The sequence below is a fragment of the Eufriesea mexicana genome, unplaced genomic scaffold, assembly GCF_001483705.2.
Source record: "Eufriesea mexicana isolate 0111107269 unplaced genomic scaffold, ASM148370v2 scaffold49, whole genome shotgun sequence".
NCBI classification, from domain to species: Eukaryota; Metazoa; Arthropoda; class Insecta; order Hymenoptera; family Apidae; genus Eufriesea; species Eufriesea mexicana.
Window position 1 is genome coordinate 212554 of NW_016908223.1, and position 21894 is coordinate 234447.

A 21894-nucleotide genomic window follows, 5' to 3' on the forward strand; every position below is an offset into this window, starting at 1 on the left:
GTGTTAAACGCCACATCGGTCCCTAGGGGTCGGTGCCACGCTGGCCCCCAGGCACCGGCGCTAGACTTTCCGTTCGGGCCCAGCCGATCCTCCGTGATGGGGCCAGTCTAGGACCAAAAAGTGCTAACTTTTAGTGCTAAATTCTTCGCCATCTTTGGACCCAACGTTTGGGAATTCCTTGGGAATTGCTTGCATTTTGTCCTGGAGAAATAAGAAGTTTTGTTTGCAAAGAAGCGAAACGAAAAATCAGATTACGTTTCAAAATAAAGTCCAAATTTACTTTATACTTTGAAAAGTTGAACTTTATTTTGTTATATAAATTCTAAAATTTGTCTGTTCTTTTCCTAAGCTTATTAAACCTGTTTTGTGGTACTTTTTATGTACTTAAGGTAGGTTTACAAATTTATTATTCTCGTGTCCCAAAATTTATGTTAAATTCTTCCTTTCTGCAGCTTCTTTCTACCATAATACAACAGCGACATAAATTCAGTGAATTAAAATAACACGTCAATTAAAATAAATTAGAAAATGAAATATATTTCCAAATTAAAAATTTCTTTAGTATCAGAATTTTGAATAAATGTTTTAATTTTTATTCTGAAAAGAATTTACACGTATACACTATAAAATCAAAAGACAGCTTAATTTACATTAATATTTTCAATGTCTATGTATATAGTCTTGAACATATATTTAATAATAAAAATATTGCGGATATTTTAATAAAATTAAATGCTCCATGAATTTTATTAAGAGGTTAGAATTGTACTTAAGAAAAAGAAAACAATTTCTTGGAAATAAACAGGGTCGTAGGAAGCAATAATATTTTGTCATGAATTTCTTCGGACGTATGTAAAATACATACCTATGTACACGTTGTATGTATTACATAGATCGTCGTTGATATCACAGAATAAAAGGCGAGGGGTGAAAAGGGGATGCTGAAATTCGGTAGCTGGAGACACTTGTCAACGGCAGGCAGGGGGTCGGTTTCAGGGGTAGATCTAGACGACGACTCTGTAAATATTGTAACAAGTGTGCCATCGTTGCCACGCGTGGCATTGATGTGCTTGGTTAATCGATTGGTTCACGGAAAATTTTATTTTTTAATTGTCCATATATTTTTCGATACATCCTCGAGCACTATCCTAGAAAATACCATTTTTAAGCTTTATTCTGAAATTAAAATAACAATTTAATTCAATACCAAATCAATATTATTTCAAATAATTAAATTAAGAATTTAATTTGATATACGATTATTACATTTCTATTAATCGATTCCCTCTAACTAAAATTTCGATTATTTGTGAGAGAAGAAAATTATAGCACGCTATACTTGTTTCCATTGCGTATGCAATTGTTGCAATAATTTAGCACTATTGCAGTTATCGTTTGGAGATAATCCGGGGTGCGTTGTGGATGAAAAATACAGCCAAGTGGTGGTTGTCTTCGTCGTGTCTGTTGATTTTCTCAGTTCGTCGATACACGGTTGTCGTTTTCACACTTTCGCCATTTCGTTGCGCAAACATCGTCCATTGTGGATGCAGTGAATGATACTCCTGCCAGGCACATTTGTCGCTTGCAGAAAAGGACTTCGCTCAAGTGGGTCCTTGCCATCGAACCACAATCTGATAAATGAAATAGGTGCTGTCTTTGAAAAAGTACTTCAATTCTCCCCAAAAGTACTCCCAAAAGTGCTTCTTCTCTAGAGGCGTGCTTTAAGGAGTACTTAATTTCTTAAGCAGTGCGTAACGCGTAATAAAATACTTTGAAGCCAGCTGTATTTATTTCCACCGAAGTTTTTTAAAGGCTTAAACTTTTACTGAAAATTTTTCAAAATTTTCTTACCGGAAAGAATTTTTGTTTGGAGAGTGCTATTCGGTAATTTGATTATGGTTTAATTGTCTTCGCACGACGCTTTAAAAGAATACGTATATTTTTACATTTCAGTTGCTAAAAATACACGGCCAAAGACGATCTTAATGAAATGTCTATTTAAAGAGCCTAAGTGGAAGTAAATTGTTTCTATAATTAGTTTCCAATGGTTCATACGTATATAGCTCGTCTTTGCATAAGTGAACCGAAATTGACCATTTAGCCCGATACTCGTGACCAAGCATACTCTCGATACCTAAAAAGATATCGTTAATAGAATTTATTACTCGTCCGAAAATACAACACCCATGTACATCACGTATCCCTTGCCGAAGCCGCTAATAAACCAAAATGAACCGTCATTAGCGGTAATCCTTGTATACCCCTAAAATCAAATAACCATAAGCTGCTCTAAGTGTGTGCAAATCAATACAAACACACGCAAACCGCCTATTACCTAATCCTGTAAACGCTTACGCGAAAGTCCATCTAGCGACGGCTCGGCGAACTAATGAATATTCGTCTGATCGTCACTGTTATCAGGAAAATACGCTTCTCCATGAATATGTAAATTAATGCGTTCGATTAGCCAGCTTCTGGTTCTCCGTTTCTCTCGAATACGCACTCCCGTTGCACCACGAAATCTTTCGTCTAAAGATATGCACCCCTGCTCCCTAGCTATGAAATAATCATATGGTTAGCTAATGGCGGCGCTGGGGTAGCGATTGCTCGGCTGCTGCGGCCTCCATAAGGCGTTCGGAGGGAGGATAATAAATAAATTCAATGTATTTGCTCGAACCCCCGCAAACATTCAATGATAGATCGGAATCTTGAGGGAGGGCGAGCGATGATGCATAGGCAGGGCAGTAATGGCCAGACGTGCGTGAAGATCGCAAGATCGGATCTTCCCGCGCTTCTTCCGAGTCGTTGGCCTAACCGGTGCATGCGACTACGACCCGCAGATGGTTTCATTTTCGTTTCCATTCACTCGCCACGAATATCACGCGATATCGTTTGCTGGTGGTCGAACGAACCTCGATAAACTATAATTTTTACTTCGATTCGGCGAATTTGAGGTTAGGTTCTTGGTCCAACCGATTCCCTCAGTCGGTACAAACGTTTCCTACTTTTCTGGAGTTATAGCGCTGTATAAGCAGACATATCAAATTTTCACAATAATTTAAAAGCGGAACTCGAAATTTTTGGGTATACTCTTATGTATACACTAATGAAATTGACGTAGAGTCGCACTGGACCAGGTTTAATGCCTAGTTCATCGACAGAGTCACGTTTAACTTAATTTTCCATGTTGCAAAGAATTGCTTGACTAATGTTCCAAGTAAGCAAACAGTTTCATCGCCTATTCATCGTCAGTGATAAAATTGCTATTAGAAAAATTAACCAGCAAAGTACCTGGCTCAAGGGATCATATTATCCTCCGGTTCTATTGACTCTGCGGAATCCCGGACAGCACGAGTTGTAGACGGATCAACTCGACCGTGCAGAATTATTACATCCTGCAGCAAGGACACGTTCCCCTTGCTGGCTATCATTCATGTTATTATAGGTTAAGGGGGTGTAGATACGATTCGGCCGATTCTAATCCACGCGCACATCCCGCTGCATTTTATTAGCGTATTTGCCGAATCCCTGGGAGTACCGACAAAAGTATCGGTATTATCGGCTGTTCGTGTTCGTCCATTGCATTCGTCGCCTCTGTCATCGCAGTGACAGAGCTTAAGCGCCTTTGCTTTTATACGTATCGATGAATTATGCAACAACGAGGTGAATCAGTGTTCCTCCTCCACCGTTCCTACTCCCGGTCGATCTACTTTATTAATGCTACGATATCTTGCAGACAAGTCAGATCTATTCGCCCTGTTTACCCATGCACACCTTTCTGGTTAATGAACCAGAACGAGAGATCTTCCATACATCTAGAATTTTAGCTAGATTTGTACGATTTTCTAGATTTTTATTCATTTTTGCTAGTCAGGTTACCCTTTTTAAAGGATTTTTAAGGATTTTTATTATTACAGTTGTAATATGGGTCTTCTGATTCGTGGCAACGATATTTATATTTTCAATTTTACGCGGGATATTTTTATGCTGTATATTAATCGATTATTAAAATTCTGTGACGTATTAAAGACATACAAATTTTCGTGATGAGGAATAACTCCTCAAGACATCCCCTTGCGCATTTCAGCGAGAGGAAAATAAAATAAGCATCACTCAGATATGGAAGAACTTGCACAAGATGTCACTTATTTATACCAACTTGTAGGTAGCGAATAAGAAAATAAATATAAAAGCACTCGGTGTAACAGCACGACAAAAATACACCCCATATGACAGACTCTATCACTACAACATTACGTATTTACGTTTCGAATAAATTCTTAAAAGATAAAGCTTGTCAGATCTACATATCTTCCTAACCTCGAGAGGTTAACATCGAAGCTGTCAGTGCCGAATGACCGGTTAAAAAAGAAACTGGAATAATGGAAGATATTAAAAGATTGGTTACACGGAGTTTGTAATCAAAGTTTTAGAAACGACCATTTAACCCTTTGCACTCTGAGATGACCTTCAGTCACCATTTCATAAAATTTGGAAGATCGACATTAATTAATCGATCGAAATCAAATAATTCTACAATTCTATTATTATACAACTCTTTGTTTATTGCTAAAGAAAAGTATCGTCAGCTTTTACTCTTCTCTAGCTAAAAAATCGTCGAGTGCAAAGGGTTAAGCCACGGTAGGTTTAAAGTTACAACTTGTCCCAGTTACTCAGCCTCCATCAGATGATTTACGAATCAAACTGCCAAGTTACCCCGAACTACCTGCCTTCACCAAAATCCCCCTCTCGAATCCCAATAACAGGTCCACTCGCACAGCCTAGCTACTCTTAGCTGCCTCATTGAGCCTGGCTCTAAACAGACGCACCTTCAATCGCTCGTAATTAATAGCTAGCCTGTCCCGCCCTCTGTCGACCTAGCTCGTGACATATCAATCGGCCGCCGCTAGGCGGCGGGACCGATTACCGGGTCCCGGCTCTAAGGGGTTGCTCTTTCTCTCGAAAAAGTGCCTGACGAGCGACACAGGGACGTCTGGTGTGTGCGTGTCGGGTTCAGTGGCGACGGATTAGCTTCCAGCTAGTTATGATTAGAGGAGACAGTTGGCCCTCGACCGGACTACTTCATATTCCAATACTCGCCGGCGTTAGGCGGGCTGCAGCCATGTCGGGTGTTTCGGTGGAAAGGGGCGGCGATAATACGCGCTGACAGCCGCGCACCCTCGACAGCCCGGTCGCCAGGGGGTCACGAGTGAATGGAAGGGCGGAAGGGGCCGTTGGAGAAAAGAAAAACATATACAACAACCCGATAGAATGAGCATCGCATGCGCCGACGCTTGTTCCCTCTTCTGCAGGCCTGTGCGCGCAGAATTACCCACTGATGTTATAATCCTCTCGTGTTACGCCGTCGCACATGCTGTCCTGTAAGCAATACATTGTTTTCTTTTTTATTTTCCTTCTCTTTCTCTCTCTCCACTCGTTTCCCGTCCCGGTCGCACCCTCTCGCGTCGCTTTATGACGCCGGGTCTATCGGTACCCATATGCACACTTCGCTGCTGCTGAGAGTTACGGTGTCACGCTATTGGTACCACCTATCGCTCGCCGACTGGGACAGAAGGAATCAACGTACGATTGACGTTAGCGTTGTATAGCTCACGTTGCAAGGGAATTTCAGGACACTGACAAGTGCTCGCGCGAGGTGACAGTTGGACTGATTGCGAGAGCTTTGTTTTCAATTTGCTAGACGGGGTTTAGCCCTGTGTCGCGCTCGCGAGAGGACCTGGTGGTCTGAGGCAGGGTCCAATAGGTGTTTTTAGTATTCGTTTATTGTTAACGTTGGAGTTATGGGTGTGGGCACGGCGATCCAATTCAGGATTTCTGCTTTTGTCTTTCGCGTGAATATTGACAGCTGCATTTGAGGAAATTGATATTGGGTTTCGTATTTAGGTGTGATCAATTATTCTTATCATACGATTTTAATTATTGTTTTCCGTGTATATTATATTTGAAAACGTTTGTGTTTTTATTATGACGTACTATGGAGTACAATCAGTGTTTCACCTGCCTTCTTTATACAGTGTCGGACAAAAGTATCGGCACAGCATGGTTGTTGCGGTACAAGTGCTTGTAACTACTAAACAAATTACATAGTAGAAGCTAATAAACTAGAATAGATAATAAATGAATATGTCAAAAAGTTTTTCCTTCAAATCAATTTGTTTAGTAGTTATAAGCACTTATACCGCAACAACCATGCTGTGCCAATACTTTTGTCCAGCACTGTATGTACTGAGTATATTATTGATCAACGTTAGATAGATAGTAATGTCTTATTTATATGAATTAAATAACCAATTCGGGGTATTCTACATAAAACGTCTATCTTTAAAATCACCCAAGTAATTAAAATTTTGGAAAAATAATTTGTTTTAATAAAAATTACACGCACTATATTATTAGTATAACAGGCAAAAATTCCTTTTCTTCGTTTTAATTAATGTTAACCCTTTGGCTACAATATCCTGTGAGATTCGTGGTAAGGAAATTGGATCAAACATTAGTATTATGGATGAGAGACGTACTTCGTAGGTAGGACCCAATGTAAACAACACGAGTCGTACTCCTGTTGAATTTTCCTGTCTTTCAGACGTTTTCCTATCTCAATTGCCTGCTATTCTTCGCAGTGTTTTCACAAATTCGACCTATGACCAACCTTGCCATTGACTATGACACGCGCCATCAGAACTTAAACGATAAAGCAATAATAGCTATTAACGTCGTTCGTGTTTCGTCGTGTTTCAGGTACTTGGTGGCAGGTGGGTTGGTGGATCGAGTGTTCCGTCACAGTCGAGCTTTGATCGAGACGGACATCATCGTGGACCTGGATTACGAATCGCCAGTTCTGCTGTCTTCGTACGATCTGCTTTACCGAGTCTGCTGCCACCTGAAGAAGTCGTCCAACCAAGAAATCATCGGAACCATTCACGAGAGCAACAATAACGTGGAGCAGACCAGCGTCGAGTCTCATCTTCTCTCGACCTTGTCCTCAACGGAAGCTGCTGGCGCGATTGGCGCGCTTTACGCCGCAGTTGCACTGAAGCCGCAGAATCAGAAGGGATCCTCGCCGACCCCAGTCCAGACTTCGACGTTTACTAGGATTTTGATCGTTCGCAGCCTCAGGCTGTTCAAGTCGATCGCTGGATTGAATATCCAGAAATTGCAGGTGAGATTAGGTCTAGTATTTAATTATTAATACTTAACACATTGACTGTGATCAAAAGTAACTTCAGCGCTTATCTTCTTCAGTTGGGCCATCATGGTCCCCAGTGACTGACTATACTAATTTTTATTTTAACCATTTCTTAGAAATTTTGAAAACGTAAATAGTTAAAAAACATTAATAACTTGCTTTTTCTTCTTATTTAAAAATTTTTCTATTTTTAATTTTAACTGCTAATTTTCTTTTCACTTTTCGTTATTCAGTTTGGTAATTCGTCGTTATATCTTAAGAATAATAGAAATTTCATCATGATACTGAGTACTGAGTATACCGTATGAAATATGCATGATAGTCAACGTGTTAACCTACATATTTATTGGCATACACGAAATTTGTATGTTAAATATAGTGTAAATATTGGTTTTAAAAATACTGTAGTTCTGATAATGTAGATTATGGGAATTAATCGAATATTCTTTCGAAAAGAATTACTTCTTTTATTTGAAAAACGAAGAAAGATCAGTCAAGTGTTAGAAAGCGAGTATAACTTCACCTGTTTCCCTAATCAATAGCACGCGACATTCAATTAATTAACAGGACTGGCGTTTGATGTAGGGGAAAGGACAAAGGTTCCTCAATTAACTCCTTCACTTTGTCTCGTGTATCAAATGAAACCTTTATCGTGACAGTTTTCATCCGAAACTGAAAGTTCCAGTCTACTTTCAACATACATATTTTACACAAACCAATACTATTACTCTATAATTATGATTTTGATCTAAACTTGCATGTGTGCCAAGAAGTACACAATATTTTTTCCTGACACAACAAGGAAAAGAGAAAGAATAGAAATAATAGTTATCTCAAAGTCTCCAAAAATTCTTGCAGTATACTGACCGAGAATCACTATTCTCGGACCCAAAGACACTGGAATATTTTCAAAAAAGAAAATATTAAAAAGCGCAACGTTAATATTAACAAAGCGTGAGGTCGTCTTCCATTTTCTATAAACAGAAAATTTCAAAATTTGTTCTAAGAGGCAAGCTTCTATTGTTCCTGTCCCAAGCATCGTTGGTCCTCCTTATTAGGTCGAGCACCGTCGAAAGTGCAATAGAGATGTATCATGTGTCACAGGGGCCCGGCTGTCAAGATAGAAAGCCCACCCGTGAAGTCTGCAATGATCAAACCACGAATTGAATCGAAAGCTCGCGCCCCCGTCCGCAAAAACCATAAGGGCTATCCCGTGTCCCGCGGGATAGCCCGCTGAGTCTCATGGGGCACCGTCGATTATCCTTGCGGTCCATGCAGCCGGCGTTTGCCGAAAAACCAACGTTTATTATCTATTCTCTTTGACTTCCTGACAACGAGCTCTGGCTGTTCTTTAATCTCCACGGGAATCTGTCTCTTGTTGCGGGCCTCTTGTTCCAAGGGACCCTAACCGTTGAATAGAGACCATAGACGAAGGATTATTGTCATATTTCGAGATTTGTGTGCAGCATCGAGGTGTAGTAATTTTCTAATTGTTTAATTAGTTTGGAGATCAGAGGTTGGCAGATTTTGAGAAAGAAATTTTGGATTAGGTCGAAGAGTTAGATGAAGATGAGATAGATTGTCTTATAGACTAGGTGCTTTAGAAAGGAATAACCGAATTTAGGGATTTGTTTATGCATGTAAATTCAACTCTGGGTAATTATAATAGGATTCTAGGAGAATTTGATTTTGGGTAAAATTGCAAATTTTGTAAATAAGTATTATATACTTGATAGGTGTATTTTTGTTTTAGTTAGTGATATTAGTATTGTGAGAAAATTGAAATAAATGGTGTGTTATATTATAAAGTTAATAATTTTGTAAATTATTCTTAATATTTTGTTAATATCTGAAAAATGTTTATCTTGATGTATGTCTTTTTGCATAAAATCTATTTTTGCTAAAAGGAGAAATTCTAAGGTCTTAAGTGATTCATTTTATTGTAACACGCGTTGTGAAAATGTAAACCTTTTGATTTCAGAATCTCCTAGGAGCAGAAGGCACCAGCTTGCAATGGCGACTGATAGCTAGTCATGTGATAACCCGATTATCACGAGATCCAATATCGCACAAGTCGGAAATTGCGCATGACACTAGTGGTACTTACATCCTGTCAGAGCTGTTCCAGATTCTGGGATATTTTGCAGTTAACAACCCAGAAAACCAGGTAAGTGCATCCTTTCTAAGGTTAACCATTCAAATACTGTAAATTATTTTTGCATTATTCTATTTTTCTTGCTATATGATTTTAGTAATTGCACTAACCTAAATCTCTGTTCAAAGTACAATTAGAGAAAGAGGTTATGAAGGAAAATTTTGTTCCATTGAACCATTTGTGTCATCTTATGATGCCACTTTTGTTTCCAATGGGATTACATAACTATTTTGTATATATTGATTTTTCAAAAGAATGCATTTGCATTGTTAAACTTTTAAAAATATAGAGTCACAAAGTTAGAGTTCTTGTTAATTATAGGGAATTTTACTCTGTAACTCTAGTCTAATTTCACTAGAAATAGGAATAAGTCTAACTCAGTTGATAGAATCATTTTGTAGTCAGTCATTGATAATCAATCAAGTGTTTTATCATGTACAAAGCAAATGCAATATATCCTAAATAATTTTCTTCAAAAAAATTGTTAGAAAATTATTAAATAACTTAATTTATCAAATCAAGTGTTTCTCTTGAACAGTTCTTTTGTGTCCAATATTTCAGCATACTTCTAAACGTCATAATGTCAATCATTTTCAAACGAGCCCCATAATTCCTTGGTGATGTTCCTGAAGTTTTCATTGGTTTAATCTCCGAAATTAAAGTCATCGTTATCCTAAATAATTTCAACGATATATTTCTTAACGTGTTACATGAAATATGTGATAGTCTATTAGAACGTTATGGATTGTAGCCAAGTTGTTACCTAAAATATAGCTCTTGAGCATTGAATATTCGGGCATGCTTGACCTCCATAAGATGGTGTATTTTAAACTATTTTAAAATTAATTTGAATAATCATTTTGGAACGAAGATTCATACTTTATTTATACCGTCCACGAGACTTGCTGAATGAAACGTTAATCTGTATTTGGGAAATACTCTTTATATTCCTATTCATTTCCATCATAGGAATATATCCTCAGAAACTTCGTTGTACTTGTCTATTCATTGATAGTTATTTCGATTCCACCGAGTGTGTAAACTAAACTTAGAAAGTTAGTGTGCTTTATATATCGCTTGTACAGTTTCAAGCGATAATGAAAACGAAATTAGAAACTGTGTAAACGAGTATTCTTTGGTACTACCATTACTGCAAACAGTGAACTGTAATGTATAATTTATCTGACGGTATTTATCAGGGATAATACTTTCGAACCTATATTAAAAACACACGTGTACCTGAAATAAGAATATTTGCTATTTACGTAAACATAAAACTCATATTAATATCGCGATAAATTATATTTTACAATACGCGAACCTGTATTAAATCCTTAGTCCCCAAACACGGGCGAGAAGTCTTCGAAAATCCCGCGACCGCAGCGCCTCTACCGGCATCCCCGTGTCACGCGAGACGAGTCTGGTAACACGCATAAATCGTGTAACGGAACCGTCGTTCCGTAGTTTCCCCCTCCACCCACTGTCCCCTCACAATTCACCGGCCGAATCGGCCGGCAGTTAAAGGTTAAAAGCGTTTTTCCGCCAGTTTCCCCGTCCCGTATCGGATGCACTTTCGGCGGGGTAGAGCACCGGGCCTCCTTAAAAAAGGCGGCGAAAGACGAATGCGCGACGTCGTCGGTGCACTCAACGCTACACATCCCGATGCACGCGCTGGATTGATGCACCCTCCTAGCCGGCGCATCGTGCGCCTGCACGCGGCTGACGTATGGAATGGAACCGAGTAAATATATCTTAACTGCGTTCGCTCGTATATTGATGGGAGGTCCGCTGAGTGTGTTGTGTCTAACAGCTTCTTCCTTCTTCGCGGCGCATTTCACGCGAACGTACCGGGTGACTCGATAGCTCGTTCGGTCGATTGATGGATGGCGACTGTACGGGCTGGTTAGGTTAGGTTCTCGCGGCCGCCGCAGTGCGCGGATCGTCGATAAATACTCCCTACGTTACCGATCGATATTTTCGTCGATAAATCGCAGCCTCGAATTTATTGGGAGTGGTAGATTTGTCGAGGTGTTCGCGGTTATTTTGTTTCGTGTAAATGAATGGTTCTTTGCTTTATCGGGACGGCGTGGCTGTTTCAGCTTTGTAGTAATGTTCGGGGGAAAATTTAAATTGATTTTGAGAACGAATTTGTTTTGTTGTTTATTCGACAGATGTTTCGTGTTAGGTGGGTTAAGTAACGAGGTTCATTGAAGATGGCGCTGATGTTCGATGAGTTGATTATATGGACACCCTGTGAACGCTTTGAGCGAGATGCTTCTTGAATGGAGCCTTAAGTTAGCAGTGTGCTCCTCCTTTTCTTGATTTTCGATTAATCTACCTCTATTTTCACGTCGTTACGGATTTAACCCCTTCGACTATGGCGATATATGTGCAGGGTTATTGTGGGGTGCTATGCAAGGACAATACCCATGGGTAAAATTGTAATGGAGAAGAATTTTATTCTTCTATTTTATTGCGAGGTTAGGAATAACGTGTCACGGTAAATTAGTAGCGTAGCATTATAGTTGAGTTTATATTGATAATATAGAAATATGTTAAGTTTTAGGATCTTGGAAATTGAGGTTAGGAAGATAGGAATTTTGGCGAGATGGCGCTGTTATCTGTCTTTAAGGATGATGCTGGATAACTGGTATTTACTACTTCAATTTAATACATATTTATAGACCTTATTAAATATTTATTATATGTAAAGTGACAATATTTATTATATAACAAATTTAATGAATTTTGTTGTATATAAATGACCCTATATACTATAATATGAACTGATTCTTTTCGTTCTTGCATTCCAAGAATAGAAATATGGATGATCATAGGAACTCGTATATATAACAAATATTTTTGTTATAAATCTTTGAGATTTATCAATTTTTGATCTTACTATTTGATTGTACACCCAAGTAAGAAAATTTCATTTAAGTATACCGATTGAAATTTCGAAGTTGAAATATTAGGTTTCAAAATCAAGAAATGTGATTTGGACTATGAATTTTAGAAATTCCAAAATTTGAGAATGTATTGCCGATCTACGACGTTATGATTCAACATCCACTATTTCGGACGCAAACAAGCTGTCACTCGATCGTGAGACATCAGCTAATCGTCTCCTCTGAATTCTCCGGGAATATTCCTGTAGTCAGCGCAATTTATTTCTGCCTGTTTCGATAGTTTTATTGCCAAGTTCGTGGACACACGACAAACACGCGTATGTAACTTTCAAGACTGTTCGTTGTGGGTTTACACGTCTATAATTATTCAAACGGCTACGGATTTAAGTCAGCCAAGCAGTTGACTCTTAGCACCTACTTTTTCTTATTTCCAAATCTCAAGAATTTAACGACACGAAGCTTGTTTATTGCTCGGTGGTATTTAATTAAAATATCAATTTGCAATTATAATTTATAATACATAATATAAAGGATTTCGGGTCTCTTTCAAATTTTTTCACATTTTCAAATTTAATATCGACATGCGGATGATTAAATTTTAGAAAACGGTATAATGTGGTCTCTAATTTTTCTCGTATCCATGTTTACCTATAGTTGATCCCCTAATCTCGTTACACAGCGAAATACTTAATTCGAACTTAACCCTAGACAGCAAATTAAATCACCAAGGCTTTGCCACGTCATCGTACTTTTAAAACAAAAATTGTTGTTTTTCAATTGAACGAGTGGAACCCCTGCTACCTCGCATGTGAATGAAGTTTTTCAGAAAAGCAAACATTGGTCACGTGCATCGTTTCGACTGACGTTGCATAGGCGCCATTTTATTATAAGAACACGAAGTCACTATGGCAAATAGACTGAAACGTTAACTTTAAGCAATGATATCCATTAAATCATAATAATAGTATAATTAAAATGAAATCTCATATTATATACTATATTTTAGTATTTACTATACCCACTGCAAATTATAGGAGCTCCATTTTCTTATAGAAACAAAAATAAACACATTATTACATCAAGTAAACTGAAGGATTATTGTTAAATAAAAGAGTCCTACTAATAAAAATATAATTAAAATAAAATGTATAGTAGATTCTATTTTACTGTTTACTATACATACTATTGATTATGGGCGCATTTTTAACAGTAGTAAAGACAGGGACGTAGCAATTGGACTAAAAGCCTAATTTTTAATGCTACACAATGAAATTCATGGAAATACACAAATATATGTAGAATAATTCGTGGTATTTTGTTATTTATTATATTAATGGATTATTAATCACTAATAAGTTTAATACTATAGTTTAATTGTTGTATAAAAGTTTGACACACTTTTTCAAGCAATCTTTCATTGTACTTTGTCTAAAGTGCTGTACATCAAGTTTCAATTAACCTTCAATTATCAGTTTTTGTAAGTGAAATTGACATATCTTGTTAAGTTCAGTCCCGTTACATACCTAGATTGTGGAGTTATCGCTTGACCGCTATAGTGGCGCCACATGGCGGGAATTTTAAATCACTACGCATTCTTTCAGCTGTTATAGCCACTAGTTATCATTTTTCTTCTATTTCTATCCTATTTATTCATTGTTTTCTCTTCACAACAACTAAATACACAATTAAGCACATAATAAAAACTCGATTATCACGAGTTTCCCAGAATTCAACAGCATTTTCTGCAATTTTTAGCCCTTTTGTGATATCTTTTACTATACATTCCAAGATACTTTCGTGAATTTCTGATATTTTACATTAATAATCATTTATGCAGTACATTACTGAAAGAACTGCCTTGAAATTGTTACTATTATAACAAATTAGTCATCGATAATTCTTGTCAATGTACTCGGAATGCACTTGATTTCGATGGGGATAAATAAGAGTTGTGTAACATGAATTCTTTAGGAAAAGTAGACGTATTCATAGGCAGATCTTCGGGTAGACGTTTTTCCCGGGTATTCATCGAGATATTTCCAGTCACGGGACAGGCAGCACGTGAAAATATCTGACGGTCTGGCGCCTTCGGGAACGTCGCGACGTCCTTTCTTTCTGCGCGACTATCGAGCCCCATTTTTCGAGATATCGGCCCCTCAGAAATCACTAGAGGCATTCGATCTATGCTGAAGGATATCGTGAAGCAGCGGCCAGCTAAGATTAGACCCGGTTCAAAATGCTCCTCCAGCTTTTCCACGTGACATCCTTTGCCTATCGTCGGCCTAATTGTTCTGCTTAGGAGGCTCTATTTTTAGTCGTCTCTTCGAAATATCAGGTAAAAATGTGGAAGTAAGATGGTGGACAATTCTTAGGATCCCTGACTCTGTGAATCGTGTATGCAGTATAATTATCAGATCTGCTGAAGATGTCTAATTTTCATGGTGATTTTTATGATGATTTTCAGGGATTTTAATTTTTAATTCCTGAAAATATTAACATATATAATAAAATAAATATACTGTATATAAATGATAATAATTGAAGTAGTATGATGAAAATAATTTCACAAAATAATTTTAACGTGTGCAGATTAATATTAAGTGTTCATAAATTATATAATAATACAAAATTTTGGCTCTCTTGATAGTTCTAGTGTTAAGGGTACCAAAGAATTCATATTTAAATTATTTATTATATACATTTTCAAAACTTTTTGTATGTCAGGATGTTTAATAATTTTCCAAGTAGTAGTTTCAACGTAGCATACGTGATCTTCGTAAATTAGGTACATACTGATTAGCAATTAATGATACAATAATTATTCTTTCAAATGTCCAAAGTTTTCCATTATATTTTCCATTTTATTATTTATTATTAAATTTATTATTTATTTATTTTTTAATTTTACGAAAAAATATATTCTACTTAATACTATTTAATATTTGATATTCTAATCGATATCGAATAAGATATATTTTGTTCAAATAATATTAATATCCTTAATTTCAATTTTCGAAGACCCCCTTTGCATTAGCGCGAATTTTCCAGCGAAGATTTCTGTATTTGTTAGAGTAGTTAATCAGCTCGGAAGCGTTTTAAATACGATAAAAATATACGTAAGATCCATGATCGTCGTAAATCTACTAGGCGGTTTTATGTCGCGTAAAAACGATCTTAAAATAACGCAGAAAATGATACACTAAGGAAAAAGCTTTACTATGGTGTACCGCATAATTTATCGATACAGAGTGCCTTTCACTTTACATAATGTTAAATTAAAAATCTCGAGAGATACTTATACAGTTGTTTATTTTTACGATTAATGCTCCTTTTAGTGCACCTTGCACGAATTCGTAAAGTATGTACATGCATTGCGATGTCCCCGTTCTTAATAATTTATTTATCCAATATTCGTCCCAAAAATTAAGTAACTCCTTTCCATCTTGATAATTTTCAATCTCAATTCTATACCAGAGGTAATTTGAATTAATTTGATCAATAAATTAAGTGTGAAGCTATATCGTTTCATAAGATTATTTATTTATTATATATGTAAAATTTTCCAATGTTTATTATATTTACTGAAAAGAAGAAATATTGAAATGTGGATGTTATATTAGCCAAAGATTCCAATTTTAAACTCATAATTGCAAAAATAAAAATATATCATAGACAAACTTTCACTGTGTCATATTAGGGGTTGTATCAATAATATTTATTCAGATTTAAAAGCAAAAATTCAGGAAACATTTTAATCCCAAATAGACTGTACGATAGACATCGACACTAAAAATATTAAAAACAATATTTCTGAACACTATACCTCAGCTGCTTTGTTAATTTAAAAGCAAATTTAAAAGCAAAAATTCAGGAAACATTTTAATCCCAAATAGACTGTACGATAGACATCGACACTAAAAATATTAAAAACAATACTTCTGAACATTATACCTCAGTCGTTTTGGTAACCTAAAAACGAATTAGGAGCAAAAATTCAGGAAACATTTTAGTTGCAATTCCAAATACATTGTATGATAGACGTCGACGCTAAAAATATTAAAAATAATACTTGTGAACACTATACCTCAGTTGCTTTACTTTGCTAACTTAAAAGCAAATATAAAAGCAAAAATTCTGGAATCATTCTAGATCTAATTCCAAAGATAGCGAATGATAGACATCGACTCTAAACATATTGAAAACAATACTTCAGAACACTACACTTCAGTTGCTTTACTTTGCTAATTTAAAAGCAAATTTAGGAGCAAAATTCTGCAAACATTTTAGATCTAATTCCAAAGACAACGAATGATAGACATCGACGTTAAAAAGATTAACAATATTTCTGAACACTATACCTCAGCTGCTTTGTTAATTTAAAAGCAAATTTAAAAGCAAAAATTCAGGAAATATTTTAGATTCAATCTCAAATACACTGTACGATAGACATCGACACTAAAAATATTAAAAATAATACTTCTGAACACTATACCTCAGTCGTTTTGGTAACCTAAAAACGAATTAGGAGCAAAAATTCAGGAAACATTTTAGATCCAATTCCAAATACATTGTATGATAGACATCGACGCTAAAAAGATTAACAATATTTCTGAACACTATACCTCAGTCGCTTTGGAAATCCTTCACCCATCCAATCTCTCCCCCGAAGCTACCCAAAAAGTAGACTCTCCAATGATCTCCTTAAAACTCGCGATAACGGATTCGTGAGATGAGGAAGAACACTTGGCGAATCGACGAAGCATTACAGAAGACAGGCGATACACGATGAGGGTAATAGACGAGGGAATAAAAATTCGTAATGTGGGTACTTCCTGCAGGAGACTTTTCCACAGGTGCACGAACCTGCTCGAGGACACTTGTTGAACCGCAGATGTACCGGGACGTTTTCTTGTTACTCGAACTTGCTGCTTCCCGACACCTGGATTATAGGTGCATCGTTTCCCACGATGTTTAAGGAAATTAATGACTCCGCGGCGCGCTTAAGCTGTCTTAATTAACCATCTTCGTTCCGTAACGACCGGGAACCTACCTGCTAGCTCCTTCATGTGGGTGTTTTGCAATTGAAAGCAAATCCTGCGACGGACAATTTGCTCGTTCAAAATTCTCTTCCATATCAGCTTCATTTCATATTTCTGGTTCAATGTTCGCGAATTCCATTGTTTCTTTTTAGGAAGATTTTCTATTTTTATTATATTTTACTCCATTTTGGTACATTGTGTAGGACAATTTTAGGAACCTCTGATGATGAGATGGATCACGAATGTGTTTCCAAAGGCAAGTTCAGAATTTTCCTTGATTAATATGGCTATACAGGGTGTTTAGCCCTTTTCACTCGACGATTTTTTGACTAGAGAAGAGTAAAAATTCAAAGATTCTGTATTAAAAAACTGACGATACTTTTTTCAGCAGTAAATAAAGAATTGTATAATAACAGAATTGTAGAATTATTTGATTTCGATACTTCGCACACTGTCACATTACATTAAATTTGATATATTAATTAATATCGATCTTCAAAATTTTATGAAATGGTGACTCTTATGGTAGTGATGTGGCACTTATGGTAGTTGTCTAGTATGTAGATCACTTATAATAGTTTCTGAGAGGATTAAAAGATGTCTAATTAATGTAATTGACATATTATGACGAATTCTTTAGGATTGGACCCTGCTTTTTAAACACCGTGTATATAATAATTTTTATTAATATATATACCTAATAATTTTTATTAATATTTCTTAAATATACATGAATGATAACGATAATTATAATTATAGATGTAATTATGTTTCTACCTGACTTAAAGTCAAAATTAATTTTGTCGACAGTGATTACGTGTTTTCAGTAAATTAAATAATCGAAAGCTAATTTAGGAGCAAGTTTAGGTGCTAAAATAGAATCTCTATATACATGGATATGTAATGAAAGTTTGAAGTTGCACGAGAGACAGAGTTTAAGAGAATTAAATAAATTTTGTATTATTATTACTGTTACAGTTGGTACTCCAATCGGCTGGATCCGGACAAAGCGTTCTTCAGCAACTGTGTACTCTTCCGTTTCCGTTCTATGGGGCCCCAGAGTTAACGTCGTACATTTTCCCGACGACCACCCATCAGAATCCAGAGGCCACTGCAATTCTGTCCTGCGAATTATCTTATCAAGTAAGTCAGTCATTTCATAAATAATCTTCTTTTCTGACATTTTACTCGCGAATAATTATTTCCTCGTGATTTCATTCACGAAGCTAGTTTCTAATTGGTTCCATTCTTTGGGAATTAATTTGTAGTCTTCTCTGTGTGAAAAGTATTTGGACACTTAAGGCTTACCAATTTGAACACAGAATTTCCAATCACAGAATTTCTTTTTGTTCCATAGAAACAGAACTGATTTAATTAATACATAATTAATAAATTTCTAAATTCAATATATATTACACTTATCTTCAAATACTTTTCAATAATATATTTTATTTTTGTACACTAATAAGTAAGTCATCAATATTTTATTCAAGGATACACCAATGTTTTCAGTCTACATTTCAATCAAATTTTCCATCAATTATATTTTCCATTATAATTAATTCCATTAATTATATTACGTACCACTTGACAAATATTTTAAATTAAATTAGTGCAAAAAGTGATCATTTTTATTCAGCAGCCTGTCAATGTCCAACTTCACATTCTGTCAATTCAACAACAACAAAGAAAGGATTAATCAATTAATATATATATTTTTTTTCCTTTCTTTGTTGTTGTTGAATTGACAGAACGTGAAGTTGGTCATTGACAGAATGTTAGAATGTTGAATAAAAATGATAAGAAAAATATATATATATTTTTTCTCTTTTCCTTGTTATTGTTGAATTGACAGAATGTGAAATTGATCGTTGACAGAATATCAGAATGTTAAATAAAAATGACCACTTTTTGCACCAATTTAGTTTTAAATATTTTTCAAGTGGTAGGTAATATAATTAATGGAATGAATTATAATGGAAAATATAATTGATGGAGGATAGATATATAAAGAAATGAAATGGACGTTCTATTTCACAGCTGTTGGAGGAGTACAAAAATTCGAATGACGGTAAGCTGAATCCGTTGGTCCGCCTGCTGAAGGACTCGACTGATCCATAACCGTTCCAGTTTGGGTTCGATTAGTCCGCTTAAGTTTCTTCAGATTTCTTCGTTTCGAGCGACGAACATCGTGGACGTAGTTAACCGCAGGACCATTATTTCTATTCCGTTCGAAAGCTCGGGAAGAGTTTGGGAGAAAATTGTTGTTAGGTACGTCCATCGTTGAAGAGCTGTCCCGCGTGTCTCGAGGCTGGTACTCCACGTGTTTATACCGAATACACCCCGTAGACAATTATTCCGATACGGTTAAATCAGATTGGATTGAAGAGACTGAAGAGAGAAGCTGAAATTTTTACGCGTCACGTTTCGATATATCGATTTTAACAATCGAAGGGTTTTTTGCAGAAAGCGATCATTGCAGAGAAAGTTGCCACTAGAGTTGACAGTGCTGCTAACAATTGTCGATCCGTGAGTCTTCCACAACTTGATAAATATATTCCTCGTACCGAATGTGAAGTACACACGAAACTTCTGTACACGTGCACTCCTGCTTACAAGGAGAGTGCAAGTCCTTCGAGTCCTAGATTTAGTGGAAACTTTGCAGGTTTGTAGTTTTAGTCATCCAGTTCAGGAAAATATGTCATTATAAGGGCAACTACTCGATAGTTTTCGAGATATTTATGACCAGAGTTTTATTATTGCCTTAATTACAGATTTATTTCGAATATTTATCAAATGCTGTCGTGGCCTAATGGCGATATCCGAAAATTCTCATGCCGGTAGCAATTTTCGGATTTCGCTGTTAGGCCACAATGCCACTTGATAACTATCGATAACTATTCGAAAGAAATCTCTAGTTAACCACTTACCAGCCACGAAACCTTGCCCACAGCCAGCACTCATAGTGTGCACGATACATTGTGCTGTGCATCGACGACGAATCCGTCTTGCTCTTTTACAGATCTGTGATGAGGAAATCTTTGAAGCACTGAAAGCTTGCTTACATTACAGGCAGCTTTACTTGCAATGCAAATCAACAGAGCATATGTTTCTATCACGATATTTCTAAATGTTCACAATTTTATTTTGATAAATGAGAAATTAGAAAATTGAACGCAGAACCAAAGTAAAAGTGCTTGACCGTCACCTAAAGTCTATATAAAGACTATAGTCGATGCTCGTACCGAAGTGGTTAAGAATAATAAAGCTTTAATCGTAAATATCTCATAAACTATCGAGTAGTGCCCTTATAATGGTACATTTTCTTGAACTGGATGACCAAATCTACAAACCTGCAGAGTTTCAGCTAAATCTATGACCCTAAGAACTTGCACTCTCCTTGTTAGTGTTAATCCTCAGCCGACCTAGTTGACTCAAGTGACTATGACAGAATAGGGTAGGTTGTTTAAGTATATTTCGTACTCTATGCTTTGGAAGTACGAATATCATTAATCTCCTCTGTTGAGTGAGGTTTGGGATGCAGATTAGTAACAGAAGTTCCAAAATGGAGTAACCCAAGCGAGCTTGTGGTCACTGTGATGACCCAAGTGGTATCAGTGGGGTCTAGAGGTGTCAGGATGAGCGTTGGTTAATATTTTGGAGAATGGGGGTTAATACTGACTGGGTCTGGAGTAATTTAGGCGAACAGTAGGTCGAATGCAATCATTTTAATATTAAATATTGAATTTATAAAACGTCTTACTTCGTACAGATTAGAACACAGACTAAGGATGGAGCTCCAATACTCGCGACTCTTCACGTTAAAACGTGTATACATTGTTTCCTGTCGTTATACAAAGATGTCACTTATTATACGTAACATGACCTGACGAAACGGAGACCTTTTCAGATTTTTACTAAATCCAAGTTCATCGAACAGTGACACTCAGTGATATGCGAGTGATTTGGGGATTCTAATGCTAAGCATTGTTGTTTAAGGACAGTGTTCTTGTTGTTAATAACACTATTGTTGATCTGACAATATTAATTTTTCTATTCATTATTATTTATGCTCGCTGCATTTGAATCGACTAACTCCACTTTTTGAAAAATCTTAAATATAAAAAGTTATGACTATACCAAGTGCTTTGACACTTAAATTTAAGATTTCTCAAAAAGTGGAATTAATCGATTTGTGCAGCGAAGGGCTCATTTGAGAACAGTCTTAATATCTCGTATTATTCAGATAAATCTACTACTGAAAGTTAGTGCATTGCATGCATTGAAATCACTTCTAGACGTTTACCTGTGTCTTTGATCGTTTCATTTTCCTGTGTGCTTTCGCAAAATTCTGTTAATTTATTTCAAATTCTGTTAAATTATTTTCAGTATAATATATGAAATAAGTTATAGTTATTTTATTGAGATATAATGAAAAATCATTGTTTCTTAAATATTATGTGATTATCTTTCGTTGTGACAAGTAAGAGTCACATTTATTTGTATACGATATAATTAATACAGTATATTTTCTTCTATAATTTTGTCATATTATTTTATTTCATTTTTATAAAATAATAATGT

At 36.1% G+C, this 21894-nt stretch overlaps 1 protein-coding gene across 1 annotated transcript in view; it reads left to right on the top strand.

Annotated features, from left to right (window-relative positions):
• Window positions 1–19933, top strand: part of ssp3 (short spindle 3) — a 53592-nt gene extending 33659 nt beyond the window's left edge. Inside the window, exons 12-15 of the mRNA XM_017909857.1 lie at window positions 6760–7180; window positions 9189–9374; window positions 18289–18453; window positions 19351–19933. Of these exons, the coding sequence (XP_017765346.1) occupies window positions 6760–7180; window positions 9189–9374; window positions 18289–18453; window positions 19351–19431 (853 nt within the window). The 3' untranslated portion in view covers window positions 19432–19933. The remainder of the gene's footprint in view (window positions 1–6759; window positions 7181–9188; window positions 9375–18288; window positions 18454–19350) is intronic.
• The last annotated feature ends 1961 nt before the right edge of the window (window positions 19934–21894 follow it).